Genomic DNA, 20,928 nt, shown 5'->3' on the forward strand with positions numbered 1-20,928 from the left:
ACTTATTTAAAAAAACAATTCGGTTATGGGGACCGAAACTATCAATATCAGCAACCAATAAAATTAAACGTATTGTTTCATATTTATTTGAAAAATTGTTTATTATTTTTACATTAATTTTAAATTCAAACCTACGTTCCTATACGTTCATAAATGCATTAATAGCGCAAAACTGTAATATTTTAAATATAACGTTCTATACACTATTTTCTGTTACATATTCTACTAATTCAGAAAACTTAATGCATTTAGGAACGTATTTACATATTTTTTGGTTTACGTCTATATTTCTATTAAAAAGAAACAAAGTAAAATATTTAAAGTAATCACGGGCCAAAGGAACAAAAGCCTTCTTTTGACCATCGATGTAATTGATGATATTTTAAGCGTCAATGCGATTTCTGGCTGGTATAAATATCCCTGAGTAGAATTTCAATGTCTTAGGTCTGCGGAAATATACGTTTGTTGATATTATTTGTCTAAGCCTTATAGCAAAGCTACAGCTTTAACCTTTGAGGTACCCTTTTGTACTTTCGAGCCAGATTTGGTAGCAACGTCCTTGTCTTTGAGGAGAGGGCCGCATCCTTGGTTTTAACTTAGCCTTAGAGGCAACTTTCTGGGTAGGAGCGGCCGGTTTTTTAGCTAGAGACGGCCTTGCTGTAGTTTCCTCTTTGCCACCAGCAGCGGAAGTAGAAGCCGAAGCCTTCTTCTCTTGATTCTTATCACCAGGCTTGGCAGCGGATTTTTCGGTTGGCATTCTGTAATTAAATGTATAATGCTTATTTTATATTATTTAAATACACGGAAACAGTTTCATTTACTTACAATTTTTATTAAAAATCTGCAAAAACTTCTAATTTTTTTAAATTTTTTTTTTTATTTTTAAATGTCTGTTCTTTTTTATTTCGTTTTTATTAATTTAGTACTAAATATTTTTAAATGTCAAGTAAACATAATCATTTGTATATTGAATTCGGTTGGAAATACCGAATTAGATTTTATTGTAATAAATATCGAATTTTTCGGTTGGAAATACAGAATTATTCTTTATTTTATCAAGATAACTGAACTTTCTATACTTTTAATTGAATTATTTTAATATCATAACTAAAAACACATTTTTGGCATTAATAAAGAGATGTAAACAAAATTTCGATTATAAGTACTGATATTTACAGTAGTAGCAAATAATTATAAATTTAATTCGATCTTGCTAAAAGACATAATTGAAATAACCGTTTATAAAGCTCAAGTTGGATAGATTAACTGAAATAGTAGTTAGGCGAACCATAGTTCGATTACACTTTTGGTTTTTCAATTGTAATTATATAAAATATGTTAAATGTACTGTTTTTTAATGACTACAAGTAATATTCTTTCATAGTGAACAAAAAATTGTAACTGTGACCGATTTCCAACCAATCTTTTTCCTGTATGTACTTTTTCTAATACAAACATAAGCACAAATGGATGCAAATCATATGCATTTCCAGGTTTGCTGATAAAAAATCTTTATTTAGAAATTTTATATTGTTGTTATTCAATATTAAACCAGGTCCTTTAATATAGAAGTGTTAAAATGTGGCACTAACAGAAAAATTATTAAATTTTCGAAGAATATTTTCAACTTTGTTTACTATTAAATCACAATTTCCATTAGTAACCTATATTTACTTAGTTTCAAATTGATATTGTCAGTTGTTTAGAACTACACTTTCGCACTTCATCCAATCAGTACGTTTCCTTATAATGGCGTACATTTCATTAATAGTGTATATATACATACATATATATGTATATCTCCTACAAAGACTATAGAATTTCACTTGTTTTTTCCACAGAAATGTGAAAATAATTGCTTTTCCCAATAGCTCCCCACAACTGCTAGCAAACTCAATACAAGCACTCGGCGAATAATACTTCGTAACCATAGAAATGCAATATTGATAAAACATACAAAATTTACAAAGGAAAAAATGCGATACTTTTTGTTGATGCTGTTACACTATTGTAGATATTGTAGTCGCAATAGTTGTTAGCAATTATCAACTGCAACAGAAAGAATGTACATTCTCAAAGGAATCCAAATGCAATGCAGCAACCAAAAGAAGAGCAAACCAGAAAAAAAGTAAACTACTACATGCAACAAAAGAATAAATACCATCAATAAAAAGTGCAAAAGAAACAAAATCATCAGCAACATCGTCATCATCTCCGCAGCACCTTCATATTTTCAACCAAAACATCAATGATGAAGAATGAAGAAAAAGACACTTTTACATCAACAAACGATAAGGAACCAACAAAGTTAACTGAAGACAACAGCAGCAACAAAGATATTGGCGATATTAAAAATGAATTTAATGTAAGAATTTTAAAAGAAACAAATAATAGTATTACGCTGGAATGGAATTTAATTTCTGAAACAGATGTGTATGAAATTGAAGTGCATCATAAAGTCAAAGGATGGCAAAATGTTGATTGGTAAGTAGAAACAAGAAGTAAAAAACTTAATATTTATTTGTGCAAATTTCTTTGGCAATATTTAAATTTAAACCATAAGACCGTTTCTCTTTACTTTTCTAATAAGGACTAGTAAATGTTTAACCACAGTTACAAACTTAGACGAAAATTTTGGTTATATATTACGAGTTAAGGCTTTAAAATTAAATGCTGCCGAAGGTGCTTATAGACCATTAAAAATTTCACCTAATATTGTTGTAAGTAAGCTAACAGCTGAACCATTATAATTAATCCCAAAATCTCTATTTCTTGCTGCTGTTTTTGTTTTCATCTACCGCAGGGCTGCACTTTGGCGGCTGAACCAACTGCAATTTGTCTTTTTCGTGCCATTAAAAAAGACCAACAATTTTTGGTTAAACGTATTTTACGTCATCGTCCTATTTTAATTGAATATCCAGGACCAAATGGTTACTTGCCTTTAGCTAATGCTATTGCGTTTAGTGAAATGTGTATTGTTGATGTGATACTTACGTACGGGGCTAGTGTCCATGTTGGAAATACAAATAATAAACGTACACCATTGCATGTAAGTATGTTTATGAATCAGTGATTCAGAAATTCACTCGATATTCCATTTGATTTTAAAAACTTAATAATTCATTCTAATGTTAATTACTTAAGGCGAAAAGATATTTTGTCGTTTAACGATTAAATACATTTTGATCATTTATCACAAAAGTGGCATATCTCAAAAAAACACAGTTTTATGAAAATCTTTTACATAATTTTGTTATGTAGCAAAAAACGTTCAAAAAAGCAAGAGAGTTTAAAATTAAAACCAGTTGTACGTTTTCTAAAAATTTGTATGTTGGACTTCAACTAAATTATTATTTGTAATCTATATTTAGAAAATAATATAGTAGACACTAGTGTGTCCTCCCGTGGATCACTTTTTTGGAGGAATACCTCTCAAACGATGCTTTTGAATGAACTAAATACGAGAAAAATAAAACAATTTTTTGAAAAGGTCCTCAGTTCCCTACCTGCTATTGAAAATCTTGATCTCAGTACAATGTGGTCAAACAAAATTTTTTCTGCAATCTTTTCGAAATGGGTCTCAAAAATTCCGTAATTTTGAGCTTATTGTAGGAATTTTTTGAGTGTATTTCTGGTCGGCAAAATGACTTTTATTGTATTATACGAAGCATATAAATTTCAAAAAATTCTGAAATGGACCAAACCAAATTCCAAACTAGTTTTTAAATATTTTTGTGTATAAGCTAAAAATTACAACAATTTTGACACCTATTTCAATAAAAAAAAACAAAAATATGCCGCTTCAACCCATTAAAAATCATTTTGTAAATATCTACAAAAATTTAAAAATTATTTTTAGCTTTTTGCGTTCGGATTCTATCGTGCTTTCAACAGACAGACGGACATACAGACAGAAGGATGGACAGACAGATGGGCGGACATGGCTATATCGTCCCATATAGGGGCTAGGCGAAATCGTGAACCGATATTGCCCATTTTCAATACCGAACAAACTGCATCAATATAAAATGTCCATGTAAAGTTTCAGCCTGCTAGCTACTTCCATTTAAACTCCATCGTGTTTTCAACAGACAGACGGATAGACCGACGGACATGGCTAGATCGTCTTAAAATTTAATAAGGATCCAGAATATATATACTTTTATGTGTCTTAGATGAATATTTCAATGTGTTACAAACGGAATGACAAAAACAATATACCCCCCATCTTTTTTGATGGTGGGTTTTTAAATATTTGTGATACTCGTTGCGTTTCAACCCTATCGTGTTTTCAACAGACAGACGGACATGGTTAGATCATCTTCGAATCTAATGAGAATCATGAATATACATAGTGTCACCTTTTAATTTTAAAAATGTTAGATAGGGCTGTTTGCTTTTTAGGTGACGATATATACTGTTATAGCTTTTATACCAATATTTTAATGTGTTACAAGCGGAATGAAAAAAAAACACGATGATGGTTATAAAAATATCCTGTGTCCTTTTATTTGATTAACCGACAAATTTTGAATTATCCGTTTATTAATCTGATAACAAATATTTATTTGGAGACTAAAGCGAATAATACAAAATAATATGGGAAGGTAGCCTCAGAATTCCTTATAGATCTTTTGTTTTGTTCTATATTTTCTAGTTTCACTTTAAAATAAAATAAGTGCTATAGGTCGTCAAGGAATATTTTGGGAAAGTTTCATCGTTCTTGACCCTTTTTTAGGAATATAATATCTTAGAATCGGACAAGTTTCTAAAAAAAATTTATATGAAATATACTTTTTGGAATAATATACAAGCGATATTTCGATACGTTACAAATGAAATTACAAAATTAATACACATCTTATCTTTTTGGGATATTTTTCTTCAAAAAGAATTTACCCTAATACACATTATCATAAGTGCATTTGCATCTTTTACGCAAACAATTCAATATGAATTTCCGCTCATTTCAACGATTTCATTGATATCTGTTTCTATTTATTTTCCAACTTCTTCACTCATGTCAAAACACTAATCCACAGCAGGCCTTTTACTATGGACGTTTGCCGGTGGCGCGTATGTTGCTGAATAAAAAAGCCAATATGGAAGCCAAAGATATTTACGGTTTAACTGCCAGTCACTTGGCGGTAGATGCAAATCAAGGTGAGATTTTAAAATTTGCACTTGAAAATGGTGCCAATATAGAGGCCAGAGATGCATGTGGCTGGACATTGTTAATGCGTGCAGGTAAGAAATTGAAAATAACAAAATTTTCATACAACAACTAACTGTATTGTAGATTGATACATAAATACATGTATGTGACTGCTTGTGTTGCATGTATCAGGAAACAGTTTAATTAAAACTTGAGATTTTAAATTTCTTTTCATTGCAGTGATTATGGCATCCGATTTAAGCATTTTAAAATTATTGGTCATTTGTGGTGCTGATATGGAGAGCAAAGATATGAATAATTTAAATTGTCTAGATTTGGCACGATTGTATGGCAATGACAAAGCTGCAGATTATTTTGAAAAAGTATTGACATTAAAAAAGGAAAAAGAACTGCAAAGTAAATATGAAAAAGACAAATAGTTTGTTAAAAATGGTAAACACAAGATAAGACAACAAAAAATTATATTTTATTTTTATATACAACGTACATTCCTTTCGGTCTGATAGCCGCAAGAATATGTATGAAAGAATTCTTGAGTATGTTTCAAACCTAAATAGAAAACATTTTCCGCAAGATCTTTACCAAACTCACAAAAGTTTTGGCCATATAAGGTAAAAAATATTTTGTTATTATTTAAATTATATTGCTTGAGAATTTCATTTTCTCTATCGAATATCTCCTGATTTTTAGCCGAGACAGCCCTCCAATCATTATAGTCAGCCAAGGCGTTGCGAAAACTTTTTAAATAGACCACAGCCAAAATGCGTGCTTCCTCCAGAACATTCACAAACTGTGGCAACTTTAAACATTCAACTATTTCGGCAAAACGTTTGGGTTCGTAATAGCGTTCAGTAGTATTGAACAGTGTCATCCAGAGGTGAACATTTAAAGTGGCATAATAATATGACATAGGCTTATTACGACTCTGATAGACATATAAACTCCAATCTAAAATCGTACGATGTGGACCGTACTCATAGGTGGAATTACGTTTGCGAAATATTTCCAAGTTTCTAATATTGTGTTGATAACTTTCCCGATACATTTTTAACGATTCATATTCGTAATCCAAATCACCCGTTCTGAAATAAATCTGTGGTGTTTTAAACTTTTCCTTAAGTGATGCTAGTTTTAAACGTATAGGATTTCTGCCAAAGTTCTCAGTGTCCTCAGCTTTCTTTACAAATTCTGTTAGTATTTCAAGAAAGTTATTATGTTCATGCGAAGCACTATCAATATAATTTTTTGTTATTATATAAACGAATAATGGTTTAAAATATTCAAAGGATTCACGATAGCAATCCTCTAGACCCTTTACAGTGTTGCAGGATATAAAGAAATCCATAAGTTTTTGTTTTGCTTCGAATTGGTTACTATCGTTTTGGAGTTCGGTTAAGAGTTGTATTACTTCATTTGTTTCGGGAAGATGTCCTGAAAAGAAAAATTTAATTAGTATTGAAGGTATTAAATTAATAAGTTCAGCTTCAGTGACCCTTGGGTTTTTAGGAACAACAACTTAATTACTTACCCAATATTGAAAATAATGGACGATTACGTCCACAAACATAATCAAAATAACTCTCACAAGCAAATTTATCCATGTCTATAGAATGCTCCAAACGTATTGCCATATTGTGTAACTCTTGGATGCGTAATTCTGACATATAACCCGTGTATGCGATTTGAGCATTTGACAGAGATAGAAAGTTCACAAGAACCAACAGCAATGCGGTGTTAAATAGTGGAAAAAGTTTCGTAGCAGCTGAACGGCGGTTGGAATACGCAACGTGATGATGCTGACGATGATGTTGACAAAGTACGAAAAATAAACAACACATGGTTATAATTTTCGGAAAAACTTCAAATGATAAATACTTTGCAGAATAGTAGTTGAACATGTGGTTGGCACCCTAAACCATCAAAATATCTAAGCAAAATATAAAAAAAAAAGAATTCAGCAAAATAAAACTTTTTTCCTTTTTAGTGATAAATTTGACTTTGATTTATTTGTACATTGCCAGTGGTGGGTGGTATGGTCTCCAAATAGAACTGTTCAAAGTTATACATACATACATATGTATAAAAGTTTTTGTTTATATTAGGTTTTGTACACTATTGCTATTTTTCCGCTTTTTTTTTTTTTGTGGGTCGAAATTTTCAAAGCGCGAATTTTTTTGTTTATATTAAAAACTTAAATAAAACTCTAGACGTGCAGTGAAATCTGTTTGTTGTGGTCCACAAGTAAACAAATGCTTCACAACGTCTAACTAAGATGAGTTTTAAAATAAACTAAATTATGCTAAATCTGTGAAATATTGTGTAAGGGCCTGTGGTTAAATGTATAGAATGGCGTAAGAGAGGGTAAGAGAGAATACTGCTTTAATATGGTCGCTGATTGTCAGTTTAAAAGTGATAACACTATCAGTTTTAAAAAATATATACGAAAGAAAATTAAACAAAAGCTTTTAATATTTCGAAAATTGTTTTTAAATTTTTATTGTTTGTGTGTGAGTATGTGCTACATGGAAATAAGAGGAGAGTTAGATTTTAGTATGATTTTGTAACGAAATATAAATTAGGGTCAAATCAAAAGGCCCACTTATAGGGCTGATTCCATTCAATAAAATAATCGTTTTTTCTTCAATCGAAATAACTAAACATTTATTAGTTAACAAAAGTCTCCTTTAAAAAATATATTTATAGAAATATTATAATTTCTGCTTAATATTACATACTATTAAAATTGATTATTGCTAAAAATTTCCAAATTTAAATTTTCAATATTTTTTGCTTCAACAGAACTACTTATAGTTTTTTATGAAATATGTATATTGCTTTTGTAGCAACCAGCGAAAAAGAAAAATGAAAAAACAATGAAGTAAAATAATCTGCATGCCTTTAAATTCATTTAGCGTGTTTTGTTTTACTTCTTTGTTTAATAGAAAAATATTGAAAAAATACGAAAAAAAACGAACAAAATCTTTAAAAAGAAAACAACATTACAAAATGTTATCATATTACACACAAACTCTGTATTTCATGTGTAAGAAAATGTAGTCAGTCATGGCCGACTTTATGATACCCTATATCTGCCACACCAAAGTGGTCAAATAGGAACCGATACTTATTTGCATTGAAACCTATGATGATTACACTGGTTTTTTGAAAGGCATTCTTTATATGTTCTGTAATAAGATAGCAATAGTTATTCTTACTTGTGATCAACGCAAAATTACAGTGCATTAACCGTGAAATAAAAATGGACTTAAGATAATATAACAAAATATTTATAAAATTAAAACTTGCCTTAAAAAATTTTAAAAAACATTTTATAAAATATAAATTTTAAGAAAAATTTTAAAAACGCAAACAAAAAAATCTTTTAAATTCAAAACACTGTAAATACTCGAATACAAATATTCTTTTATATCCTCCACCACCATCAGTGGTGATAGAGGGTATATATAACTTTGTCATTCCGTGTGTAACACCAAGAAATATTCATCAGAGACCCAACAAAGTATATATATTCTGAGTCCTTATCAAATTCTGAATCGATTTAGCTACGTCCGTCTGTCCGTCTGTCTGTGTAAAACACGCTCACGATAAAACGAAGCAATAGAGTTTAACCAAATTCACCCAAAATGTTCTTCATTTTCCTAAGTTGTTTGGTATTGAAAACGGGCAAAATCGGTTCACACCGGGAAAAGTTATGAATCAAAATTTAAAACAACCTCGAAAAAAATAAGCACATTTTACACATTCTGATGTAATTTTCTCGAAAACTATGCAAGATAATTCCATGAAAATTACCACACATTCGCTTCTATACAAGAGCTTGATCTCAGCTGAAAACTGCCAGAATCGGTCCACAATTTCATGTACCTCCCATACAAAAGTACATATTCCCGGAAAATGGGGTTTTTGTTAATAACTTCCGTCAGAATGTCGATATCTTCACAAAATCTTACAAATTAAAATTTTTTATCAATAGAATTGATTCACAGAAAAAATTTTCTGGATCGGTCCATAATTGGACATAGCTTCCATACAAGGTCCCATCCCGAAAATCATTTAAACGTGCATAACTCATTACTGAATTAAGATATCCATATAAAATTTGGTATAAGTATTGCCCATATGCATAGAAATATTATTGCGAAAGTTTTTTCCGATCGGTCCATAATTGGTCGTAGCTCCCATACAAGGTCCCCTCCCGAAAGTCGCTTAAACGCGCATAACTCATTACTAAATTAAGATATCCATATAAAATTTAGTACAAGTATTACTCATATGCGCAAAAATATTACTGTGAAAGTCTTTTTCCGATCGGTTCATAATTGGGATTTTTCTATTATGTGTACATGAGAAAACTTATTTCCACAAATATTTGATCAATTAGAAAAGTATTGATATAAAAGTAGCTGGTGGAGGGTATTTAAGATTCGGCTCAGCCGAATATAGCACTCTAACTTGTTGTTTTTAAAATTACATAACATTCTATGTGCACTTTTTTTTTGCTATGCATAGCAATAAAGTGCCGAAAAAAATCTATAATTTTCCCAAAAGTAAAGTGTTATATACCATTTACTTACAATGCGGCTCAGTGCACTTTATGCGCGCACAACCATGGAATACAGCTATACAAGTATATTAGTGGAAGGAAAATAAACTCATATATGAGCTATTAATAAAATATTTTAAATGATTTAAAAAAGATTAATGGCTTTTGAATTCAATTTTTTTTAATATTTGAATAAAATCTTATCTTCTTGGGATATGTTAGAATTCAGAAAATAATATAATATGTATGTATTTCACAGAAATTTTAAAATTTTTGTTATTTTTAACGATTTCATACCCACCATCAAAAAAGATGGGAGGTATATTGATCTAGTCATTTCATTTGTAACACATCGAAATATTGGTCATAGACCCACAAAAGTATAAATAGTCTGGGTCCTTATTAAATTCTAAGACGATCTAGCCATGTTGAAAGCACGATAGAGTCCGAACGGAAAGTGGTAGAGAGTTTAAATTTTTCACAATTATTCCTTATAGATAAGGCTTGTTTGGTGTTTTCGGATAGCACCATTCAAGTGGATCCCGAAAAACAGCTTTAACGGGTATAACTGCTTTAAAAGTCTAGCGATGAACCAAAATCTCTCTACCAAATTTTTTGTGGATCGGTCCAGAATTGAGCCTACACCCCATATTAGGCCCCCTTCAGAAAATGACTTTAATGCTCATTACTGGCTTAAAATAACGAGTATAGCGATGAAATTCGACATAAATTAATTTCTAACGAGCCAAAATCTCTCTACTGACTTTTGTGAGAATGGACATATGATTATCCCTAGCGTTAACACATCCAACTCCCAAAGTTTTATATGAACCAAAATCGGTGTACAAAATGTTATGAGGATTTGTCAATAATTGACCCTACCCATAATATAAGGTCCTTTTCAGTAAATTTGATGAGGAGGATTCAGAAAATTATGTGCGCTGCGATGAAAATCGATATAAAAAGTTTATACTTAGGAACATAATTCTTCATTGCAAATTTAATGAGGATTGATATATAGCAAACCTTAGACCCTATATAAGGTTTTCTTATGATACCCTTCACCAGTTATGAATATTCAATGTGATTTATTTTTCATAATAAAGCACTTATCTTCTATTACCTTGTTCCGATACATTTAAGTAATTTATGGATGAAAAACAAATTTTCTAAAAGAGGCTTTATATGGGGGCTAGGGGCAAATATGGACCAAGCCCGATAAAATTTAGTGAATATATTTATGTTTACATAATATTTTTTTGTGCTGAATTTCAGCGCGATATTTGTGCTTATAAGTTAATTTTGGACATTCAAGTGATTTTCTGAAGGGGACTTTGCTAGGGTCAAATGAGGCCCGATCTCTATGAAATTTGGCAAGGTCATCAAGGCTTGTATAAAACTTAGTTGTGCCGCTTTTTATCAATATACATGCCCAATAAGCATTTTTGCTGGAATTCAAGTGTAAATCAAATTTAATTCCAGTCAAACATTCAAATTTCAAGTGTTGAAATACACTTGCATTACACTTTAATTCAATAGCATTCTCCAGTGAAAAGGAAACTTGAATTCAAGTCGAACATTATAATGTTATTACAGTTTAATTCAAGGCTTGAATAACATTACAACTCGAATAGAAAAAATGCTTAAATTCAATCTTTGAAATACAGTTTAATTCAAACCTTGAATTTTAATGTAATTCCTATCGAAAAAGTAATTACATTCAAGCACCTATAATATACATATATGTATATATATTTATGTACATATGTATTAGCTGTAGGTGTAACATACTACCACATATCTTAAAATTTAACAGACATAATTAAGACATTTATTAATAATAAATAAGAAATGAATGAGGACAAAATTACATGCATATTTATACATTTTACATGGCAAAAACTTGTATAAAACATAATTTACAGGATCACTCTGTTTCTTTAACATTACAAATAAATCAGCAAAGATCTTGAAAGAACGCATCAACCAGAAATATTTGCATTATTCTATATACATTCGTGCCTATATCAAAGAATATTTTCTACATTAATCCCGTTTTGGGTTGGTTTAATCTGCATACATACCTTTTATTGCAATTGGATTCATTGGTTTTTATAAATTCTGACACCAACATTTGCTGTTCTATTTTGTTGCATTGAAGTAAAAATATGAACATTTTTATTATTAATATTTTTAATTTATTATTATTGAAGTAAAAATATGAACATTTTTATTATTAATATTTTTAATTTATTTTCAAGTTTGACAAGAAAATTTGGTTTGAAAACATTATTTGACTTTTACTTGAAAATAAAACTGGAATTAAAATTGAATTATAATTAAATTTCAAGCACTTGAATTTATAATTTTTGAGTGCTTATTGGGTGTATATTTAACATAATTATGAGCTCAGAAGCCCTTTTCGGAGGGTTCTGTTGTATGGGGGCTAGGTGATCATGGGGGGGCAAGATTATCTCGAAAATTGCGATCTGTACCTTTCGCACAAAGTTTACATGGACAGCCTGCCAGCCAGATGGGCGGACGGACATAGCTTAATCGATTCAGAAAACGATTCTAAGACGATTGGTATACTTTAAGGTGGGTATAGGACGAATATTTTTGTATGTTACAAACATCAGCACAAACCCAATATACCCTCCCCACTAAAGTGGTGTAGGGTATAAATAGCGATAAACGGTTAAGTATCGTTAAAAGGTCCCCTTCTGACAATTACTCTGACTGAACTGAAAATACGAGTAGAGCGATGAAATTCGAAACAAATAAGTATTAAATAAACCGACACCTTTCTATCAAATTTTGCGGCAATCGGTTTCAAAGTTTAACAAAACTATTTTTTAAAAGTAATGTTTTGTTAATTCAAAATAGCTCGGTTCACAATTGACTTAAGCCATATTCCAAATATCACCCTGATGTTTATATATAGATAGTATAAAACTTTTTCCCCTTTTATAACATTTTCTCAAAACAAAATTATTTTATAAATTTTCAATTTAACATAAGTCAATAGTTTAGCACATAAATATAATGTTACATTTGTTTGTTACAGAAATGTTAAACGGTACTATAAAGGGTTAAAAATATAATTTGTATATTTTTGAAGAAATCAAAAAAATCTAAATGATGCTGTTGATTTTGAAATGGTTAAAATTGAATATTTCACCTAGTACCCCGGACCTCACGATTAGGTCTTCGAAGGCCATTATTATATTAAATAATTATGATAGCTTAAATAATTTTATGAAACTTAAAAAATTTTTTGTTTGCCCATATTATGTAAAATTTATATAAAAGAAAAACTTTAAAAATGTATTCATAAAGTAGTGGGTGGTGGCAAATACCACTAGTGAGAGGAAGTAAAAATATACAAGTATAAGATATTTGCAATTTTATTAAACAAACACTTTTTACCAAAAAAGCAGGAATAACATGAAAAATTTAATAAAAATTTTCTAACGTTCAAACAATTATGATAAACTTTCAATATTGCATAGTAGCAGTAAAAATCATGAAAATTTCAATATAAAATAAAGCGGAATTTTTTTATGAAAATATTTAATTTTCACATAATTTTATAGCCACCAACAAAAAAGATGGGGGGTATATTGATTTTGTTATTCCGTTTGTAACACATCGATTAATTGATCATAGATCCACAAAAGTATATGTATGTATGAATATTGTCGGTCCGTATTAAAATCTAATACGATCTGCTATATCTGCGCATCTGTCTGTTGAAAGAAACGAATGTAGCTTGATCGTATTAGAAAATTATTCTAAGCCGATTGATATCCTCTAAGTAAGAGGACCAGTATATTTGTTCTACAAATATTAGCACAAACGTATAATATAATCAACACTATAGTGGTGTAGGATATAATTATATAATTATATAATATTTCATATTAAAACTTATACATATTAGAGCAGATACTCTTTTACAACTACAAATTGATGATACTTACATCAATAAATAACATTTAATAATACTCATATTTATAAAATATATGTATAACGTCAGTTTAATAACTTTAATTAATTTAAAATTATCTGAATAAAAGTTGTCTTAAAATCTCTTTAAAGAAAACAATAAATTTTATTTCTTCGTTGAACAATCACTATAGATACCTCACTGTAACTTGAATGTTATTTATTCTAAATGAACACCAAATGTGTCATAGAAAATTAAGATATGGCCAGATATTTTATTAAGATTTTAACACTTTTATCTAAATGTGTCTGCATTCACAAAAGTTTTCACGTTTTCAAGCCTTTTATATAACTACAACAATGTACAAATTTTCACTTAACAAAATTTGTTTATTACACAAAATCTAAACAGACTTGACAGTCTGTTTATCCCTTATTATCTAAATCACTTCCATTCAATACTGACAAATCCTTTTTATTCATTTTCTGTCAGTATACAATAAAAGGTTACTAACATTCAAGGAAACTTATGGTAGTAAATTCTAAGTTAAGCACCTCATTAAAACGATAATCAGAGAAAAAAATGATAAAAATAAAGTAAAAAATAACTTTGCTCATATATGTATGTATATATGCCTACTTGTTCAAGTATTTATGTAAGTCTAATTCTTTTATATTCTTGGCCCAGATTTTATGTTTTTGTGTATATATTTTTAAAAAAATATTTCCAAATTATAGCACCTGAACAGTCACACTCTATTCACAATGTTCATACAGACGTACAAATAACGAAGGGTTCAAGATTGATTTTCATCACATTAGAAAATGATGTTAAGGTGATAGAGTGTATAAAGGAATGAATGCAGGCCATGTAAGCAAAAAAAAGCAAATAATCACATTTACAAAGAAAGATTTTTCAGTCTTATTTTTCATTGAAAGAATACAATTTCTGAATGATTTTTAGATCTCGTAAAAATTATGGTGAAATTTATTTTTTATTAAGAATAAATTAAAGGGCTTCCAGAATTGGAACTTTTCTGAAGAATTTTATTATCGTCGAATGCATATACATAAAAACTTCGAATGCAATCTAGATACTTACTTCGATTGGAACTTAATAACTTTTTCACTATTTTAAAGTCAAAATCTTGTTCGTCGATCAAACTACTGGTCGTAATTTTGAAGGTAATTAAATGAAATTTGGCACATAGAATACCTATCAAACGATGCGTTTTAAATTTTTGTAGAGGTAAATACTAACAAGTCAGAGTGTTATATTCAGCTATGCTGAATCTCATATACCCACCATCAAACCGTATGCTCCCCTATAAACATCACGGTATACGGCTTAAGTCAATTATGGACCGAGCTCTTGTGGATTAGCAAAATATTTATTTTTAAAAACAAAAACAATATTTAATCAAGTTTTAAACCATGAACACACATAAGCATATGGACAGTAGGGTCAATGGACCGATTGTCGTCAAATTTGATAGAAAGGTTTCGGTTCGTATAATACTTATTAGTTTCGAATTTCATCGCTCCACTCGTATTGTCGATTCAGTCATGAGCTTAAGAGTAATTTTCGGAAGGGGACCTTATGTATGGGTAGGGTTAATAATGAACCGATACTCATTCACTTTGTACATAGATTTTGTTTTGTATAGAACTTGTTTATGTCGAATTTTATCGATATACTCGTATTTTTAAATAAGGAATATGCAAAAAACTTTTTTGAAGGGAACTTTATATAGGGCCTAGGGTCAGTTATAGATCAATTCTTATTAACTTCGGAATGAAGAATTATGTTTCTAAGTACTCGTAATTTGTGGAATACTACTCATCAAATTAACTGAAGATCACTTTATTTGAGGTGTTTGGTCAATTATTGACCGAACCTCATAATATTTTTATTTCAGTAATTATCGTTAAACTAATTTTCTGAAGTGAACCTTATATACGGGGTAGGTATTATATGCCGATCCTCACTAAATTTGGTAGAGAGATTTATAGCTTTACTCGTACCTTTAAGTCAGTAATGAGCGTAAAGTCAGTTTCTGAAGGAACCTTATATAAGGATAGGACCGATCCACATAAAATTTGGTAGAGAGATTTCGGCTTGCAAGAAACTTACTTGTGTATTTGTATTTTTTAAGCCAGTTAAAGTAATTTCCTGAAGAGACCTTATATGAGGGGTATGGTCAATTATTAAGCGATCCACATAAAATTTAGTAGAGAGATTTCGGCTCGCAAGAAACTTACTTGTATATTTGTAGTTTTAAACCAGTAATGGGCGTTACAGTAATTTTCTGAAGGAGACCTTATATGGGTAGGGTAATTTATGAGCTGATCCTCAAAAAATTGGTAGGGAGATTTTATGCCAGTAATGAGCGGTAGGGTCAATTACGGGCCGATCCGCATAAAATTTAGTATAGAGATTTTGGCTCATATGAAACTTAATTTTGTCGAATTTCATCGGTATACTCGTATTTTTAAAACCGTTATGTTCGTTAAAGCTGTTTTTCGGGGATCCATTTGTATAGGGGCTATCCGAAAACGTAGACGGATATTGCCCATTTTCAATACCAAACAAATCTTATCAATAGATAATATTTATGCAAAATTTCAACTGTCTAGCTCCTGCCGTGTGCACCCTATCGTAATTTCAACAGACAGACGGACGGACATGGCTAGATCGTCTTAGAATTTAATAAAAACACAGAATATACTTTGTGGGTCAATGACCAATATTTCGATGTGTTACAAATGGAATGATAAAATCAATATTCCTACCATCTTTTTCATGGTGGGTCTAAAAAATGTTAAAAATATTTTTTTTGGAAAAAGGCCTATTTCCCTACTATCGATTGAAATTATTGATCTCAGTAAAATATGTTCAAAAAATTGTCTACAATTTTTTCGAAGTAAGTCTCAAAAATTCCCCAATTTTGAACTTATCGCGAGAAATAAAATTAAAATGTTTTTAGAGCATTTCTGGTCCGCAAAGGATAAGATAATAGAAATTTCTGCTTTAGCTTCTACATATATTTCTAGTATCTCAGTAATTTACTGGCTGGTTGAATAAACGCTTCAAATATGTGTATATATATTTATTTTAACTATTAAATATATAATAGTGCACATTTACGACATCTTTGGTTAAATATATAAAACAGTGAATAAAAAAGCTTTAAAGCTTATTTTTTCTTATCAGCAACAAATAGCACTACTGCTTCTATAAGTAACAGCAAACACTTGAAATTAAATTTCAGCACTAACAAATCTCAATAAAACAGCAGCTTTTTCATAAACAATACATTGTTAGCTACTCAATAGACTGTATAAGTGTTATATATGAAACGGCAGCTTTCAAAATCTAAATGAAAGAAATAAATAAAAAAAATATATATTTTAGAAATTACACCACATTTATGGGCTATAAACTGAAATACGTACTTAATAATAAAAACTCAAGACAAAAGAACTTACAAATACAAAAAGAACACAAAACAAAACGAAAAAATCTATGTACTAATTACCGCCATAAAATTGGCCAAAGATGCCTCATAAAAACCGGCTTTAATAATTGCTTCACGTTGCGACCGTAACATCAACAAGACCAACATGCGACGATGTGCTGGCTTCAAATTATACCAATTTGATAGTTGTACTGAAATACCAACCATGAGACTCTAATTTATGAAATATAAAGAAAATGCAAGAGGGAAAGAAAGTTTATGTTTTTATGTATTTGTAAATAGAATGGGAAGAAATGTTTGCATTCCTCAATAAATTAAAATAACTACGGAAATTATATTTGTGTGAGAAAACGGAAATGTTGTGTAAATAGGAAATAGGAGGGGCATTTTAGAAGTTGTTTAAATTTTAATAAGCAACTTATTTAAATTGGAATTCTTTTAGCTTTTAACATTGTTTTTCAAAAATATAAATTTATAAATTTTAATAAAAACTCTTACCTCTAATTTAAGAATCTCACCGCCATAACAATATATGAAAAGTTGCAATAAAATTGAAGTCAAAAATGTACAATTTATAATTAACACCAAAATTGTATCCATATGCTAAAGAAATTCATAAAAAAATGTTTTTTTAATTATATGATAAATATATAACGCTTGTTTTATACCGACCATTATTAAATGCATTTGTGTATTAGGTATTCTCTGGGACCTTATTAGATACTAAAGCGAAATTGTCATGTCCGTATGTTAAAATCACTATAAGGTCCAAAAGAAGCTAGAGGTCTGATATTGATTAGACTTGTTAGGTATTGAAAATGGGCAGTATCTAAAAAACGACCCCTACATAAATTTTCTTAAAATTGTCTTAACTTAAGATCACAAGACTTTTTATTAGAGCTTGAGAAAAATATGGACCGATCGTCATAAAATTCGTTAAAAGCAATTATGTATACTTAAAACTTATTTATGTCGGATTTCATCACTATATTGACATTTTTAAGCTTTTTATAAGCGTTAAAGTCATTTTCTTATATGGACAATAGGGTCAATAATGGACCGAGTAACATAAAATTTGGTAGAAAGCTTTTGGTTTTTATGCAACTAGTTTGTATCGAATTTTATGTCTGTTATTTTTATGCCAGTTATAAACATTAATGTAATTTTCTAATGGGTACCTTATATGGGCGATAGAGTCAATTATTGACCGATGCTCCTAAAATTTGGTAGAAACATTTCGGCTCCTATAAAACTTGTTGTTAGAAATTCATCACTATACAGGTATTTTGAAGTCTGTTATGAGCATTGAAGTAATTTTCTGAGGTAGATGGTCCAATAAATTTTAAACTTTGTTTTAATACTTTCGAGAGAGTCATACCAAATTTCAGGGCCCTACGTGCCTTCTGTGATCATTCCGCCTATAGTGAGCTGGTAGGGAACTGATGCCATCTCCAAAAAATATGTTTAAATTTTCTCGTATTTAGTAATTATTTAGGGCATAAAAAGCCCAAATTATGGCATAAAAAGCCCAAATCGGGAGGTACGGTTGTATGGGGGCTAGGTGAAATAATGGACCGATTTCAACCATTTTCAACAGTCTTCGTCCCTGTGCCAAAAACATGTTTGGACAAGGTTTACATGGACAGCCAGCCAGCCGGACAGACGGACGGACATGTCTTAATCGACTCAAAAAGTGATTCTGAATCGATCGGTATACTGATGTGTGTGTTATAAACATCAGCACAAACGTATAATACCCTCCCCACTATAGTGGTGTAGGCTACAAAAATATTTGTGCAAAATTTCAGTTCTCTAGCTCATCCCGTTTGGACTCTATCGTGTTTTCAACATACAGACAGATGGACCGACAGACGGACGGACATGGCTAATTCGTCTTAGAATTTAATAAGGACCCACAATATGTATACTTTTGTGGGTCTTAGAACAATATTACGATATGTTACAAATGTAATGACAACAAGTAAAAAGTATAGTCGGGCGACCATATGATACCCTACACCAGTTATGAGTATATCTAAAATGTGTATTATTTTCAATAATAAAGCATTTATGTTGAATTTTTCCTTAATTTCGATATATTTTTGATGAACAAATATTTTCTGATGGAGACTATATATGGGAGCTAGGGGTAAATTATGAACCAATCCTAACAGAATTTGGTGGAGGAATTTTTGTTGACATTAAAGTTAATTATACCGAATTTCATTGTAATTTAGAAGTTTATATGGGAATTAATGACGTTCAAGAATTATCAGTTGGGTCAAAAGTAATGTGTTTACCAAATTTCATCCAATTTTCTTCAAAATTGCGACCTGTAGTTGATTACAGACGGACAGACAGACGGACGGACATTGCTCATTCGACTCAGAAAATGAATCTGAGCCGATTGGTATACTTCAAGATGAATATAAAACCATTAATTCTATGCACAAATCCAATATACTAATACACCACTAAAGTGGTGTATGGTATAAAAACCATATACCCCCATCTTTTGTGATGATGGGTATAGAAATAGACCGTTTAGCTTTTACCGTGTGGTACTTATTTTCCACTTTAAAACAAATATACATACATATGTATGTTTGAATATCAGTACTTACTGTTACCATTTGATAAACAATCACACACACTTGCAATGAAGTCATCAGAAATTGTCCAAACACTATGGGACTATAAATATCACGTAGTTCATTATATAAACTTAATATTAAATTATGATATTCAATATAAGACTTCAGATCTTTGTGTAGTTCTTCGTCGGATTTTAAAAATGTATTATTTTCAATAGATTTTTGTAGTATTTTCAAATGTGATACTAAATTTATCGCAAATGATACAAATAGGCCATCAGTGGCTACAGCATACATAACAACAGATAGAGTTACTAAACCAGTATAGATATAGGCAAATTCGTAACCTGGAAATGTCTCAAAATCGAAGGCAAATCTGAAAAAGGATCGTTTTAATGATTTAAATGTTATTAGGAATCATTATATTCATAAATTTTCTTTAACTATATTTATATACGTTAATATTAGTTTAGCACATTTTCTAATTTCTAATGCTTACCTCATAGGCATGGGTAACTCCCATACGGCATTTGTATTACGAAATTTTGACCATAAAATTTTTAGGACTGGAGACATCATAAAATAGGTGCCAGTGCTGCAAACAGACATCCAATAAAGTTTAACCACCATAATAGCTGAACGATTTGCAGTTTCTAAAATTGTTTTGGCAGCTGAATCTTTCACTACCAAAATAATACAAAATAAGTAAAGAAAAGAATTTGATTAATTAGTGCAACATTAAAAAAACAATGTTAAATAATTTACTAAAACACTTCCTTTTTTAATGCTATTAATAAAACTATGTTGTAAATATGTATGTGTGTGCGAGAATGTATTGCTAAATATGTAATACTTACATTCCTGATACATAGTTTCCAACTTTGTCATCAAAGCAACAAAACGCCATTTATAGCTAAGAAATGTTGTAATTTTTATTACAGTCAGTATGTTGGTGAAACAAATACTTAAACTTGCCGTTGCCAATTGCAAGTTGTCAATATAATAAATGGCATAATTTATCATGGGCCATTGGGCCGACATGACCAACATTAGGACACCAAAATATACAATGTTGCGCCATTTCCTTAACAACACCGATTTATCACGTACAAAATGATGACCCATTATACGCAGGCACTGTCTTTGTCTTCCAAATAAGTCTATCAT

The 20,928-nt window shown here is 30.3% G+C and overlaps 3 protein-coding genes across 4 annotated transcripts; 1 reads left to right on the plus strand and 2 right to left on the minus strand.

Annotated features, from left to right (window-relative positions):
- The first annotated feature begins 2,251 nt into the window (after positions 1-2,251).
- LOC119601564 (putative ankyrin repeat protein RBE_0997) lies at positions 2,252-5,596 on the plus strand. The gene is made up of 5 exons (XM_037952579.1): positions 2,252-2,484; positions 2,591-2,720; positions 2,804-3,049; positions 5,043-5,247; positions 5,396-5,596. The coding sequence occupies exons 1-5, from the start codon at positions 2,252-2,254 to the stop codon at positions 5,593-5,595; spliced, it is 1,014 nt and encodes a 337-aa protein (XP_037808507.1). The 3' UTR covers position 5,596.
- On the minus strand, positions 5,596-7,472 carry LOC119601575. Of its 2 annotated transcripts, none has more exons than XM_037952590.1 (3): positions 7,190-7,472; positions 6,705-7,103; positions 5,596-6,607 (listed from the first exon to the last, which is right to left on the minus strand). In XM_037952590.1, the coding sequence occupies exons 2-3, from the start codon at positions 7,072-7,074 to the stop codon at positions 5,649-5,651; spliced, it is 1,329 nt and encodes a 442-aa protein (XP_037808518.1). In that variant the 5' UTR covers positions 7,075-7,103; positions 7,190-7,472; the 3' UTR covers positions 5,596-5,648. The 2 variants fall into 2 exon arrangements, with proteins under 2 accessions (XP_037808518.1, XP_037808517.1); XM_037952589.1 differs by having other exon boundaries at positions 5,649-6,607; positions 7,174-7,467.
- Positions 7,473-17,013: 9,541 nt separating this feature from the next.
- Positions 17,014-20,928, minus strand: LOC119601577 (odorant receptor 82a). Its single transcript, XM_037952591.1, has 6 exons — positions 20,619-20,928; positions 20,261-20,444; positions 19,792-20,137; positions 17,666-17,770; positions 17,228-17,380; positions 17,014-17,064 (listed from the first exon to the last, which is right to left on the minus strand). The coding sequence occupies exons 1-6, from the start codon at positions 20,926-20,928 to the stop codon at positions 17,014-17,016; spliced, it is 1,149 nt and encodes a 382-aa protein (XP_037808519.1).

Source organism: Lucilia sericata, unplaced genomic scaffold (assembly GCF_015586225.1).
Source record: "Lucilia sericata isolate MDLA Ls3-8-SP2 unplaced genomic scaffold, ASM1558622v1 Contig000175F_arrow, whole genome shotgun sequence".
NCBI lineage: Eukaryota > Metazoa > Arthropoda > Insecta > Diptera > Calliphoridae > Lucilia > Lucilia sericata.